This window comes from Manduca sexta, chromosome 26 (genome assembly GCF_014839805.1).
Source record: "Manduca sexta isolate Smith_Timp_Sample1 chromosome 26, JHU_Msex_v1.0, whole genome shotgun sequence".
NCBI lineage: Eukaryota > Metazoa > Arthropoda > Insecta > Lepidoptera > Sphingidae > Manduca > Manduca sexta.
This window is the reverse complement of record NC_051140.1, coordinates 12,122,103-12,137,976: the sequence shown is the minus strand read 5'-3', so window position 1 is coordinate 12,137,976 and position 15,874 is coordinate 12,122,103. Positions and strand designations below refer to the sequence as shown.

At 33.7% G+C, this 15,874-nt stretch overlaps 1 protein-coding gene across 1 annotated transcript; it reads left to right on the top strand.

Annotated features, from left to right (window-relative positions):
* Positions 1 to 7,081: 7,081 nt before the first annotated feature.
* On the top strand, positions 7,082 to 9,521 carry LOC115442543 (endocuticle structural glycoprotein ABD-5). Its single transcript, XM_030167597.2, has 3 exons — positions 7,082 to 7,191; positions 7,679 to 7,794; positions 9,119 to 9,521. The coding sequence occupies exons 1-3, from the start codon at positions 7,180 to 7,182 to the stop codon at positions 9,303 to 9,305; spliced, it is 315 nt and encodes a 104-aa protein (XP_030023457.2). The 5' UTR covers positions 7,082 to 7,179; the 3' UTR covers positions 9,306 to 9,521.
* The last annotated feature ends 6,353 nt before the right edge of the window (positions 9,522 to 15,874 follow it).

Sequence of the window (15,874 nt, the reverse complement as noted above, 5' to 3'; positions counted from 1 at the left end):
TTACACAGCCAGAATCAACGTTGAAATTCTTAAAAAAAAATTTTTTTTTTCTTTCAATATTATCAAGACAAAATGAAAAAAAAAACTATTTAATTTAATATTTTTAGTTAAAAATAAATTGTTTATATTATGTTCCCGTAGATACAAAGCCCTTCAACTGTCGGTATAATCTTAGAACTCTCTTTAGAATTATATTTTGTCCATTAATAGCTTCATATTTTATTGTTATTTAATTACATGTCATGTATTTACGTGAGAATGTATATAATATGACTTTATCATTATTCGGTTTACAACATAAGTTTATATCGGACAAGCTGCTGTCTATAAAACCTAAGGCAAATTTAAGACATTGAAATAAAGCTATTTTACGGATTTTATCGCGGTTTTTTATATTATTTTTTCTCCCGACGTTTCGAAGACTTTGCAGCCTTCATGGTCACGGGGGGGAGACACATTAATAGAGTAGAATAACCATAGGAATAATCCTATCCATTCATAAGAATGACAAAACAACCATGACTCCGCAGAATGAATCCTACTTAGTGTTGTCGCTCGCGACTTCGGCCGCGGTAAAGACGTTATCTGGAATAAAAAATTACCTTTGTGTTCACCCAGAACATGCTCTATCATAGTACTAAATTTTATGCAGATCTATTCAGCGGTTTCTTTCTTTACTTCTTCCACACAAACATGTCCATAAACGGCACCATTTATAATATTAGTAAGATTTATTACAAAGCCCTAAAAATTCTAAAACTACTTATAGCTGAAGTTTCCTAATAGAATACTAATAGGACTAATTTCTATGCCATATACTTTGCAATACATCAATGCCATGTTCCGCCTCATCAAATTGTATACAATTAAATCAAATATAGACATTAGTTGAACACGCAAATCAAAGACCGTATAATATTCAATCATTATTGAGTTTACATCGTCGATAAAGGTTGAACATCCTTCTCGAGCGACAATGCTCCTAAGTTTCTGAGGCCATGCACATAACATATTACGTAACGCGCTGCGGTAACTGCACCACGCAATATGTCATTGTAATATGTACTTGTTTTCAATAAAACTTCATTTATGCCTAATAAATAACAAGTAACGTTATTCATGCATGACCTCGAGTGCTAGTACCTGTTCATTTTGCTTACAAGTTAAGTCAACATGTAACGTCCAGAGGCGTTTAGATGTACTTTTGGGAAGTGGTTATTGATAATACAGAATCTCTTATTCTTAAATGCAAAACTCCCTCTTTACGAGACTCTAGTGTATAATATATTCTGCGGTTTAAAAATGCGCATAAACCACAATCAATTAGCAATGAAATGTTTGGTGATAAAATTAGTAGCTACTCAAATGTTTATGGAAGTACTAATATTTTATTGCCGTACTGAACATTGTAGAAACAAGATTTTATAATGTGATGCGATCAATGAGGTTAATGCTTATTCGGAATTTAATTTGTTGTATAATAACTACTTTTATGATTTTAAAACACTACGAAAATTGCATTCTCCTTTTCTATAAACGAATGTGAAGTCTTCAAGTTACAAACTTATTTTGTACCATTACTCAGATTTTCAAATGTCAGGGAACACAACAAGCAAGAATACCAAGATTTGGATCTATACGACGCATTATAAATGCAACTCATCAGCTTTGAAACTTTATTTATATGCACAGCAAAATAAAAGTTTTCAAACTACTTAATTTGAAGTTGTTTATTTTCTTTCTATGAGTTTTATGGTTCGTGATGGTCTATAAATTAAATAAATCAAATCCACCATTCATATAAATTTTATATTATCTGCCAGAAAATAATTAATAAGCAGTACATAGATTATTTCGTTTGTAATATTTTCACTTTCTATTTTCGACTTACGACTACGACAACTTATTTCCGTGCCTCAAATATATTTTTTACGAAAAATATCGATGACACATACATATACAAATACTGAACTCTCACTACAACAAGAATTTAATTTATTAAATATTTTGCCTTATGCACTTATATCACGCCTCATTACAAATGAGTGTAGCGTCAACATGCTTAAACCACGGGTGAAAACCGTGAGGATCCATTCCCTGGTCTGGGAAATAAAAAATTGTAACTTAATAGGTTTGAAAATACGTAGGTTTCTCGAAGTTATTTGGGATTAAACAACTCCAAAGGAGGAAAGGTTACCTTTTCATCCTAAACTGTGTTAAACGATAGCTTCAGAATCCCTATTTTAATTTAATTTGTGTAGAACCTTGAACTTTGAAGATGGAGAGTGGAACTTTTTAAAATTAAATGGGACTAAAATGATACTCTTTGTATTTGGTTCAAATACATGTGTTTTATAACAAAAAAGGAAAAAAACAATCTTTAACTAAATGTAACAAAAAACCCTTAACTGAACTTTATATTTGGCTAAATAAAAAATTATTAAAACAAAAACAGTGTAATATTCTTTCCAATTCATATTTTATATTTATATGCACATAAACTAAAGGTACATACATTTATTTACTTAGCTTATCTAGCAATTGGATAAGTTTTTTGGATTGTTGTAGATTTTAGAACCGTTTTTTTATAATAATTACTTATGTTTGCGCGATTGTTAGACATCGACATAGAACTAGCTTTGGGATTTCATCGCGGTTTTTTAAATTTTAATTTTCGCCCGACGTGACGTTTCAAATACTTGCAGCCATCATGGTCACGGGGCGGACTGAGGTGTAGGTCGTCCGAAATGTAAACTTTACAATATCTACTTATATTTTACGATTATACAAAATATCGCCAATATATCATGGATGACTTTCAGGAGACAGCCCCGACCATAGCCCTGGTCTCGCTAAGGTTTTACAAACGTTCAGATGATATTTTCCCATTTTTATCATCTTATAAAGCAACTGCATTGTTAAATCACATCAATTCCACCAGTTGAAAGCGGCACGACTCCAATTTGAATATTAGATAAAAGTAAATTGCCTCATTAATTATAACGTAGTAGCTGCTGTCCAATATTATTTAGTGTTTGTAAACATAGTCTTTTCATAAAATTCTCATCATATACTTTATCGAGACAATCTTTAAATATAAACAATATTATTGGTACAAAGCACAAAGATGAAGGTTCAAACTATTTTGAGAAGCCATTATTGTTTTTCCCATTCAAGTCTATTTCGAAATAAGACTTATCAATATAACATAATGATTTGTACTTTTCATCGCTTTTCATGATGTTACTTTTTTATACTTATCTTACTAATATTATAAATGAGTGTAAAAATATTTGTATGTACGTTTCGATGATTGTTAGAATTAAGCGCGACACCTGAACGGATTCCGATAGAAGCTGTGCTACTATGTTAGATGCTTTAAAAGATAAAGCATTTCCTAGTATAATTCATGGGCTACTTTTTATCCCGGTAATTTGCTGGTCTCCCTCGGGGGCATATTATGGTACCGTATGGTATTCATATTATGGTACGGTTGCAGTGCTGAGGTCTCGGGTTCTGTACCCGGGCCGGGCAGTGATATTGGGTTTTTCTATTTAGTATCAGCCCGGAGTCTGAAATTTGTACTCGACATGGTAATAGACTCCATCCCATCATATCATGGGTCGGAACACACATGGCGTAAAATGGGTACACCAGTTTGGCCTCTGCCTACCCCTTTTGAGGATTAAAGGCGTGAATGCGTATATGGATAATGTAAACAGACCGTCCCGGATATCACCAATGTATTATATTTGATTTGCCTATGATATTTTTTTAATAGTCGCATTTTTAGGGTTCCGTACTTTTTAGGAACTCTTATAGAATCATTTGGTTGCCCAATCGTCTGTCTACCTTGGTAGAAAGACGACTGAACGACTGGACGACCCTTTTTATCAAAAATCGGCAAACGTATCAAGTTGAAATTTATACCTAATAATCGGTATACGGTCTCATTCAACTGTATATATCATACTTGTAAGTCAATAAGATCAAAAGATATAACTGTTTTTGCTCGATTTGGCGATTTGACAAGAGAATCAAAACTTATAGGGTACTTCCCATTGACCTAAAAAATATACACATTTAATAATATAAAGCGAATTCACCATTACTTGCGGATGGCGCAACAACTGTACCTAGAAATCGAAGGGCAAAGTTAACTTTGTTAGGTTTTAATTTATATACTTATCTTACTCACAAGTTAAAGTCCTCGGTACGTGAGTCCAACGCACGCTTGTCCGGTTTTTTAATAACTTATTGAACTACAACACTTATGTTAAGCCTGACTCACCGTTTGTATGTCTTTTACATGACAAACACTTAAACTAAACTTAGCGTGTTTTTACAATACCAAGTACTTTACTTACTTTATGCTTGTGAAGGGCTTTATTAAAAAACCTAATCGAAAGCCACAGTTTGACTGGAAATACTCAACAACCACAATTTTTTTAGCATACGATAGCCAAAGTACATTCAAACGGATACTTGTATAATTAATTTAAAAACATTGATGCAAATATATGTAATATCCCGTATTAGGCATAATCAATTGACGGAGTCATGGAGTATTTACTAATTATCCAAATATCAAACGAAGAATCTTTGCCTTGGCATTACAAATGTGACTCTAAGTATCTTTGTTAATTGGAAGGACTACTCGCTTTGAACTTTGTTTACACTTGTTTGATATTTAACATCGGCTTGAAGATTATGTTCTTAACCTTGATTACATCGAGATTATGATGAAAACAATGTAAACGTCGTGATTTGTCATCTCATAGTATCGACAAGATCCGCGTTTCTGAAATCTAGTTTGATAGAGACATTTAAATGTGAGTTACATACGTGGAACTATTGCTCCATGTATTATTTCAAAAGGGTAACCAAAGTTGTATCTCAAATACACATTAATGTGGACACGAGCCGTTGCATCGCACATAATATTTCGCCATTACTTGTTTTGTCTCCCGCTAGATAAGCGTTGAATCTATTGACGAGGCAAATACTCGCCACGCTTGTAGTAGAAGCCTAATGACATGTCATTCAGATGTTGTTACATCATTATCGGGTGTTATGTAAACTGATAAACCCATATGAATTTTGATTACTCCACCTGAGGATTGAATGCAGGTATTTGCAGACTTCATGGCCAAAAGTGCTACTTTATCAATGAATCGATACGAAACATTAAATTATTATCAGTAATATTATCTTAGATTAAGTATAGCATTGGTTTGTCAAACATCATTTAAATATGTTCAGTTGCTTCTACGCTTACACCAAACATCCAAATTTCTTTACAAACCTTTACACTTATAATATTACATTAATAATAATAATATCAGCCCTGTATTATATACTTGCCCACTGCTGAGCACGGGCCTCCCCTACTACTGAGAGGGATTAGGCCTTAGTCCACCACGCTGGCCTAGTGCGGATTGGTAGACTTCGCACAATTTCGAAATTCCTACAGAGAACTTCTCAAATGTGCAGGTTTCCTCACGATGTTTTCCTTCACCGTTAAAGCGAACGATAAATTCACAAAGAATATTAATATCTCTAAAGGACCCTGATGAGCGGAAATTAGCTCTCCCCTCCCTCCCTTGATGGTTAAATGGCATTAGGCGTTGTAATTATTTTTGGTGACATCCTTTTGGGCTCGGAAGTCTAAAAATTAGCCTACTCTTATGTTTCCTCCGGGTTCTCAAACAATCTTAATGTCAATGAGAAAGTAAACACGACTTAGATTTTATCTCGTTGTGATTTACGAATCATGAATTAAGGCTTCCGCACTTGTAATAAAAAAATACAATGTTAGTAACAAAATACGTCACGATTTTGACTGCACCTGAAAACTATGCAACTACATATTAACGTGCTTTATCAGAATTGCTGCGAAAGTATCTAAAGCCTGTGATTAAGTCCCAAATTGACAAATGCGCCAATATACCTACACATATATTATGGATATTCCTTATCTACAATGACCACATACAATAGGTCTGCTTATTCCTTTGGTGACCTATGACTGTAATTTTTTTGAAGTCGGATACAAAACTGTTTAATGCACAAGGCTGTACGCTATTGTAAAAAACAAATACAACATTAAGCGTGGAAGAAAATGCCTAACAAGGCCACACGACTTTATCGAATTTTAAGTGAGATTGCTGAACAGTCTTTAAAAGGTCTTCTTTATTCTAAAATGAGGTATACTTTTAACTGTATTTCTAAATATAACTATAAGTCGGCAGCTTATAAATATTCTATGAAATTCATAGATGGGAACACCAAACCTGTTATATTATGAATTCCCTTTGTTTCATAAAATCTCACTATATGCTCCACCATTAACGCTCAATAGATGTCGTGCAAAACTTACGCAACAGTGAATGTGTTCGCAACTTTCATATCGTTAAGGATGACATTTTTTCATTTCTCTTGTCCTAAACATTTGACTGAGCTTTGTCGGCACTTGTTACATACCATGTCATAACGACAATAATATGAAGCTTTCAAACGTGTCCATTGTTTTCACTCACGTACTATTTCGCAATTCGTCTGTCATGATTTTGGTGTTTGTTCTTTTATATTTCGGTATATTAATATAAATATTTGCAAATTTACTAATCCACCGGCGTTCTTTGATATTCATCTTATGGATGCGACATTTTACTCGTACTTAGTACGTATGCGTATGTTTTGTTTAGAGAGCTGAGCGGATGCGCTAAATGTTTTGCATGTCGAGCCGTTGACATATTCTTAACTCGATGACATATAATCGACATCTAAAAGGCAACAATTTATATTAACCTCTCATTCAACTCATCATTAAACCACTTTTACCAATTTACGCATGTCTTATTTACACAAGTTTTTTTTTATTCCTATTCCGTTGAGTATCTTCACCTAAATTGTGATATCCATATAATTTAATATAAAATAATAAAAATAATCACTGATATTAAAGGTTAACTACAATAGCCAATGTTGACAAAAAATGTGAAGTGTTTAACTTGGAGCGTGTCGAGAGCCGCTCCGCTTTGTCTCCGCGTCGTCTCCACGACCCATCCTCACATGATGTCAGCCTGCAAGAGCTGCACCTCGGGATATATATAAAATGAACGGTCTTACACTAGTTACTCATTCGTTAGTTTGAACTCACCACGAATACTAAGCATCATGCTCAAATACGTGAGTCCCTGTTTTTTGTTAATTCATAATTATTGTGCAAAGGTTACATTTAAGTATACCATGACTATAAGTTACGAAATTGTGTCGTGGCCGTTGCCGGGTGACGGATCGTAATGTACAATTGTATCTTAATTAGGCAAAGGTGAATTGTGGGTTCATCAATTCGTGTGTTTGTAAATACACCATAGAATCCCCAAGCAGATTCCACATATTGCATATTAAGTTTTAATAAACGTATATTTTAATTTTCTTCCTTTAAATAAGGAGTCAAAAGTTTAGGTATATGCGTAAATTTACTACTTGTGATGTTAAAACAGGATAAAAGAACGATTTATTATCATGAACATTAATTACAAAAACTCTCATATTGTACATTATTATAATCTTAATCTTACATATGTATTATGTACATCATTGCTAATATTATTATAATTATGTAACTCAATCATTTACTTTTGGTTAAAATTTATTTGTTTTTGTTTACCAGGTAACTGTGATGTGCTTAATTGCTTCGCTTTGCGCGGGCGCACCTCAACAGAATCCGCAAGATGTACAGATCCTCCGATTCGACAGCAACGTCGAGCCCGATGGCTACAGTTTTGCGTAAGATATTAATTAAATATCAAATGACATTAATTATTTATCAACGCTAATTTTCACTTTTCATAAGAAATTACTGACATGGAGCTTAGTTTATGACTTTTTGGAATCACTGAAAACAGTCATGAATATGTTTGCTATTTACTTATTTGAGCATTATGCCTAACCAAACTTATAGTTGTCTCCTCAAAGTTTTAACTTCAGGAAATCCTCAAACTTATAGAGAAACATCCAATTTCCAAATATGAATTCTATTATTCCGGCTTATGTTTACGAAGTTTCCACACACAAAAATTAATTAATAATGTCGGATAACCTATGAACTCAAATACGATGCGCGGTCGTTATGCAAATGCAGGCAATGCAAATACCGACAATGGTACGTTCCGCTATTTGCAGTACTCTTGTACGTAATTTTGTCTGGGTACAAAGCCTTTTGATGAAAACGCAATATCCATCACATTATATTGGATTATGCGCCTTGTCTCCTAATGACTGGGGTCCCGTGTCGCAAATTTCAAATAAATTTTATTTAATAGTTATCGTATTAAACATCAAATTTAGATAGTAGTCCTTTTAATTTCTTTATTTGGAGGTATAGATTAGAGTGCGACTTTTGTAATTTGGTCGGCTTATATGACGAATAGCGTTTACTCATAAGTTGTGAAATAGGTCCATAAATTAAAAACCTTATTTCGTATCGTGAATGCAAACGCTTTCGTTGCAGGAATATCCGTATTCAAAATATAAAAGTATGGCTTAACTTATGATAGTATGCTAAATTCTCGAGCAATAGCATAAGATACTCGTAGAATATAGAGCTGATTTTAAATAATTGTTGAAGACTTTCCACACTGATAATTATTACACCAAAAAAAAAAACATCCTTTATGAAATTCTAATTATTGCTTCTAAAAACAATTGACACTCAAGCATTACTGATTATGGGATAGGTCAAAATATTTATATCTTGGAACGCTATGCGTGACCAATAGAAGACCATAGAACGGGGTTCTATGGTGTATTCTAAAATGTTTGTAATATGGTGTGCGTTCCGTAACTATATTTTAAATATGTGTACCTTTCTATAACTCTTGCCATCAAGGAACTTTTCATGCATATTAGTCTCACAAAAATGTATAATAAATATATCTTTAAATATTTTGATCTCTTATAATTATGTTTCTAGAACAAATTCACGTATAGGACAATCAGAATCTTTTAAGTTAAAACAAAATAAACAAACAACATTTTGAATGGGTAAAACAATTAAAAAGTGAAAGTACTCTTACATTTCATAGCATTAACCTTTGAACTTCGGTTGCAGGTACGAAACTAGCGACGGCACATCGCGACAGGAGGAGGGCAAGCTTGACAATCCCCAGTCAGAGAACGCAGCGCTGACAGTGACCGGACAATACGCTTACGTCGCTCCCGACGGCAAGCACTACAGCGTCACCTTCACAGCCGGCCCTAACGGCTTCCAGCCCAAGACTTCCCTAGGCCAAAAGTAGGCTCCGGAAAATTGACTATTCTGTAAATAGTAAACAATATCCACTAAAAATAAACCTTTCTGAAGTTCTCATGGAACACCAGATCTCAATTTAACCTTATTGAATGTACAGGATGGATGTCTATCTAAATTCTTGTGCCATATGGACATAACAATTTTGTATTTTTATAATTAAATGTACTTATCAATGAAAGCGAAATACATTATTGATAAAATATGCGTATTTATTATTAGTGCCCTTTTTGGATTTGCCAAATACAATTCTATTACCTATTACAATCAGAAAGGCAGATTTCAAGACAATACAAAAAAATCACATTATGTATTAACTAAAAATAACTTAAACACAAATGCAGCTAATACCTGTATGATATGTGGATAGCCTTAAAATAACTTCCTGGTATATTCCAAGTAGCTAAAAATATAAAATATACAATAGTAATTTACGATACAATACCGTATACGCAAAATAGCTAATTACAAAAAAAACCTCCACCTGCCGTTTTTACTACTCATGAATGACACTAAAGTATGTTTTACGTTGTTATTTATGTAATAATAAAGACCTAAAAACCGAAGGTCCATCGGTAACATCGTAATAAAAATTTTATCGACAGTTTTTATTACTGTATTAAACAATGGTTAATTTAAAGCATTGAATTTAATAAAACGTGATTCTCTATAAACATTATATTCATATAAAACGAAATTTTTCATATTTTAAACCTATAATTATATTCACTTCATATATTACGGAACTGGTCATTGCCAAAACGTATTTCTTTTGTTTTATGATGTAGTAACATCATAATGCAATATGTTGTAACATAATCTATCTAAATAACTGAAACTATATACTCGTCTTTACCTCTGCTAACATTGTGCCAAAAATCATCCATAGATAACGAATATTTACGCCTAAAACCACAGTTTTAGTGTGAATATGGTGTGTGTGTGTGTGTGTGTGTGTGTGTATTTTGTGAACGTAAATATGATATTGCCACTGGGACAAATTTTCTTAGATTAATAGTTAGTTATAAGGGTGAATAAAATTAAAATATTTTTTAATAATGTATTTTATTCTGAGCGTACATTTTTTTATTTACATCTACAGAGAGAGCAACTGACTAATTGTAAAGCATTATTTTCAACGAGACAACAATGAGTTTTCATGTAGTAACGCAATATCAATATTACTCTATATATTATGAAAATAAATATGGGCGCAAAAACGGCTAAAGGAATTTTAATAAAATTTCTAAGTAATCTTCAAATTAGCCCACATGATTACCACGTGAAATTCGGGAGCGATCGGACCACCACAAGTCATCTGGCTTTAAGTAATTAATGCTACCCGTGCGGAACCGTGGCGAGGCGCTATATCTATACTATTATATAAAGCTAAAGAGTTTGTTTGTTTGTTTGTTTGTTTGAACGCGCTAATCTCAGGAACTACCAGTCCAAACTGAAAAATTCTTTTTGCGTTGGATAGCCCTTTGTTCGTGGAGTGCTATAGGCTATATATCATCACGCTATACCCAATGGGAACGGAGCAGTAATGGCTAATCTCAGGAACTACCAGTTTGAACTGAAAAATTTGTTTTGTGTTGGATGGCCCTTTATTTGTGGTGTGCTATAGGCTGTATATCATAACGCTATACCCAATAGGAGTGAAGCAGTAATAGCTAATCTCAGGAACTACCGATCCAAAAAGAAAAATTCTTTTTGCGTTGGATAGCCCTTTTTTCGTGGATTGCTATAGACTATATATCATTACGCTATACCCAATAGGAGCGGAGCAGTAATGGCTAATCTCAGGAACTACCAGTCCAAAGTGAAAAAATATTTTTGCGTTGGATAGCCCTTTGTTTGTGGAGTGCTCTAAGTAATATATCATCACGCTATACTCAATAGGAGCGGAGCAGTAATGGATAATCTCAGGAACTACCGATTCGAACTGAAAAATTCTTTTTGTGTGGAATAGCCCTTTGTTTGTGGAGTGCTCTAAGTTATATATCATCACGCTATGACCAATAGGAGCGGAGCAGTAATGGCTAATCTCAGGAACTACCAGTTTGAACTGAAAAATTGGTTTTGTGTTGGATGGCCCTTTATTTGTGGGGTGCTATAGGCTGTATATCATCACGCTATGACCAATAGGAGCGGAGCAGTAATGAAACATGTTGCAAATACGGGGGGACAATTTTTTAGTTTTGAGAGCTTCCGTTGCGTGCGCTGCGTAAAAGGTTAAAGTTATGCAACAATGATGTACGACGAGATTGTTCCTCTTAAAAAGTTTTAAAAAAATATATTATAAAACAAAGTCCGCCGCTGCATCCGTCTGCCTGAACGTCTTAAACTCAAAAACTACCCAACGTATTAAGATGAAATTTGGTATGGAGACAGTTTGAAACCCTGGGAAGAAACATAGGCTCCCGGGAAACTACTACTTTTATAATGGAAAACTTTAGCCTGAAAAACTTCATAACGCGGGCGGAGCCGCGAGCAAAAGCTAGTTGTAAATAATAATGCATCAAACACAAATGCAAAACTTTGTCCTAGGCGCAACCCAAATTAACGTACAAGTCTAGCTTCACAGATATCGAAGACTACGAAATATAATCCCTAATAAAAATAAATATTTGGACATTTAAAAAATTTATAATGTGGAATCGAAACCACGGGCAACTTTCACAATACACTCGACGCCGGCAGCGCTGCGAAGAGTGACAATTATACCAACAATATTGGCAACATTGTATAAAAATAGACATTTAAAATAAAAAAGACATAGATTCATTATCCAATCCTTGTACAATTCGAATATTTACCTGTTGAAACTCCGCTTTACAGTGTATACAATAATATCTAGTTACCCTGCGCGAACTGACAGCCTGTTATTTGGTCAATACAATTGTTGAAGGCTCTAATTAACGCTGAGCGCGCAGTAAATAACAATCATCTCATGTAGCTAACTCTTTCTTTAACCACAATTATTATCCGCAAAGGAGTGTTTCTTTTCAAATAAACACTCCTTTACGTATAATCTGAACTAAACTGAAATGCAAATCTGAACCATATCGTTCCTATTATAAAAAAGTGTATTAAGCTCTGATAGATTGCAGTAAGGAATGCTATAGAAAACAGTTTTGCAAAAAACTCTGATGTAAGATCAAATTGATATTATTTATCAACCTCACTATGACTATTTTGTATGTACATATGTTGTTAATACGGTAAGCGCCATGACTCCTCAACTAATAATTATAATTTGTCCAATAAGTAAGATTTTTACGAGCTGAAAATTGATTTTTAATATTTTATAATATATTAAATTAATAACGTATACATAAGAATTATTATCCTATAGGACATACGAAGTATAAAGACGCATCCAATGACACCACAATTTCTAAAATTCGATTATTTGTGTATTACATTTGAGTCGAGATGTAACATAGCTTGCGAAATATTTGTGTGATAACATTTCTGCTAGCCACTGAAAAGGAAAAATCATGCTGTGTAGGTATATATGTATATAGTATAGTAAACTAATAGAGCCGTGAGGTGGACATGTGTTTCTGCATCATAAATGCCCTGGCCAGGTAGTGCAAGTATCTCACAGAAAACCAACGAAAAGTTGCTGAGACGTTACGTATGATGAGTGAAACCTTCGAGGACCCAAATCCTTCAACAATCTATTCCCTATTCTTTTCACTTAAGGCCAGCTGTGGGATCTAGTAACACTTTTTCACTTGCCAGCCCATCGAAGTAAGAAAAAATTTTAGCTTTTTATTTCTTTACCAGCTGATAGCAATTGTACGAACGAGTATATACGCCTACGCATTTAAAGTCGCACTGTAAACGAAGACACGCAGGTTATATACAATATGCTACACGCCCACGGTGCGTCCGACGAAATCCATTTACACTAAGGTGTAATAATATTAAGCCCAGAAATTTCACACTGCAAACGTTGAATGCATGTTTCGTAAATACGACTAAATGCCAACGCACACACGTCGCAAATGTTCTCGGAATACGTCGTACTTTGAAGATCCGTTAATTATTTCGTAACCTTCACGCATTACGATTGTATTGAAAGGCTGACAATAATTAATGATATTACTTCTATAAATTTCCGATGTTTGAAGTTCAATGTTGTGAACAATGAAAATGAAGTAGGGTATCAGACAAAGCGGGAAACTAAGGACTGCCTTTTTAAGATGTGTTAAAAATCGGTTATCGCATATACTCAATTACATACACTGCCTAATTTCACACCATTGTATTAAATTCTGTCGCAGCTCCTGCCACCTCATATATAAAGTTGATGTTCCTGCAAATTTTATTCTTGTGTATAGGCTCTACAATATCTAATTTAATCACACTCCTATCAACGCGGCATCTGTAAAGCGCACCTAAGCACTGGTGCTACTTTGGTAATTTACAGACATGACACCAAGCTGTCCTCCTACACAATTGATCAAACAATAGCGAAAGATAAATCTGTGAATGGACAATCTAATCAAATCCAATGTTTATTATTCAACGACTACAATTTAACTTATACATTTCGTAATAACTGAGTATTGTCAAGTGACGGCAAGATGTTCTTCGACGAATGTTTGAGAACCTTCGTCATGAGATTTATTTAAAATGGTTACAAAATGACTATGACGAAACCCTTAACCTTTTGTACCGTACGTCAAGGAGGTTACCACTAGTATCTAGCAAACTGCATAATGTTTATGACCTTTGACGATAGAAGAATGATGCGCAGGTTAGAATAATCGTGTCAGTGGTATAGCGTGGGTTTTTACCGTCTGGGGCGGATCCAAAATTGATCCCCCCCCCCCTCCCTTAGGTGCCAAGTGAGAGCAAAAAAGAGCACCATTTACATGCAGCAAAATATGAAAAGAAAAAGTTTCAGTTTTAAAAGCTTTTATTTTGGCATCTCATGTAAGGATATAAATTATAATTGATCTCGTCGCTTACAAAAATTCAAGAACAAAATATAAGTGTAATAAATATTGATAGGTTGGTCGGTTAATAGGTTGCAATGATACGAAAAAAATATGCCGTCGAAAAACATCAAACGATCATTGCTCACCTGCGTTGATAATAATAAATACAATGGAAATATCGTGCTTATACAATAATCTTAACTTACTAATATTGAATAAATATGAACGCATATGAAAATGTTTGAATGTTTCTTAGAAGTAAACGCAGAAATCGCTGAACGGATTTGAATGAAATTTGGCACACAGACCGACCAATACCTGGATATTTATATATAGGCTACCTTTAATCCGGATAATTTTCTCTCGTACGAAATATATATTTTTTTTGTAACTTATGTAGATGAGCTAGTCCCTTTGCATTTCACTATAGATGGTTACAAAAGTTTAGGAACTTTTGTTTAGCAGAAAATCATTTCAAAAGAGTGAAATGGCAAATAACACCTCGCACTGTAATATATCTCTATTCTTTATTTAATTTACTTTTTACTTGATTATAAATAAAACTAGTAATACGCAGCACATTGAATCATAAGGGCATCATAAAAACAAACGGAAGAGTCCTTCAGAAACCTACAACAAACACAGTACATTATTTCCTATATACTTAATTAGTTAGCGCCTATTGAAAACAAATATTCAAAACGCAAACAGAAACTGCAGTCAGGCTCCATTCCATGAGGAAAAGCGTATGGCAGAAATATGTGACACAATCTATCATACCTTATTGCTTACATAATAAAGTTGGTTTTTACAAAATCTAAATAACCGCATTGCTAGCGCACGTCTAAGAAATTATATTCTAATTTACTGGAAATCAATAAAGCAGTCAGTTATTTATTATATATTTTTAATACATATAATTTTATTACCGGCATTTACAGTAATTTTGCGCCTAGTAAATGTACATGTTAACGTTACATTACATCGAATCGTAGCTATAAGAATTTCAAAAGTATTTTATTCAGACCGTGCTATGATACAAAAAAAAACCATTTCAACTGTCGGTAATATTAAATGAACACTAATAATTTAATATCTTATAATATAGTAACTGCGCTACAAAATATAAATGATTTATGAAACAGTATGTACGGCACTATATTTAAATTTAATGTCAATGCATGACTTCAAGCGTAAATTGAAGCACTACAGATAAACAAATATTTCTTCCTTAGATAAAAAATATACATTAAACCCTGTAGCAAATAATAAGTTTCAACTCAAAAGAAACACGCAATCACGCAGGCATATGAAACAAAACAAAGCGTAGGAGCCTTTAACTAATTTATATATTCCCTTTAAACGACAGCGATTAATTAATTATTATTCAATATTAAAATGAGCATCATCCCAGGATCAAATACTTGTTAAATAAATTACAATGAAACGTGAACATTGTCATCAATCGTGACTAAGTGGTGTTCCTGAACTGCATTGATCCTCACAACATACACGAAGCCTCGGAAAGGTCAGCCATGATCTATTGAAATGATATGTATGCCATCTGCTACTAGATGCTAGGTCCGTTGCATATTTGTAAAAA

Coding starts and splice junctions, on each gene's coding strand:
- LOC115442543 (XM_030167597.2), top strand. Junction 7,795..9,118: donor CCCGATGGCTACAGTTTTGC/GTAAGATATTAA, acceptor CTTCGGTTGCAG/GTACGAAACTAGCGACGGCA.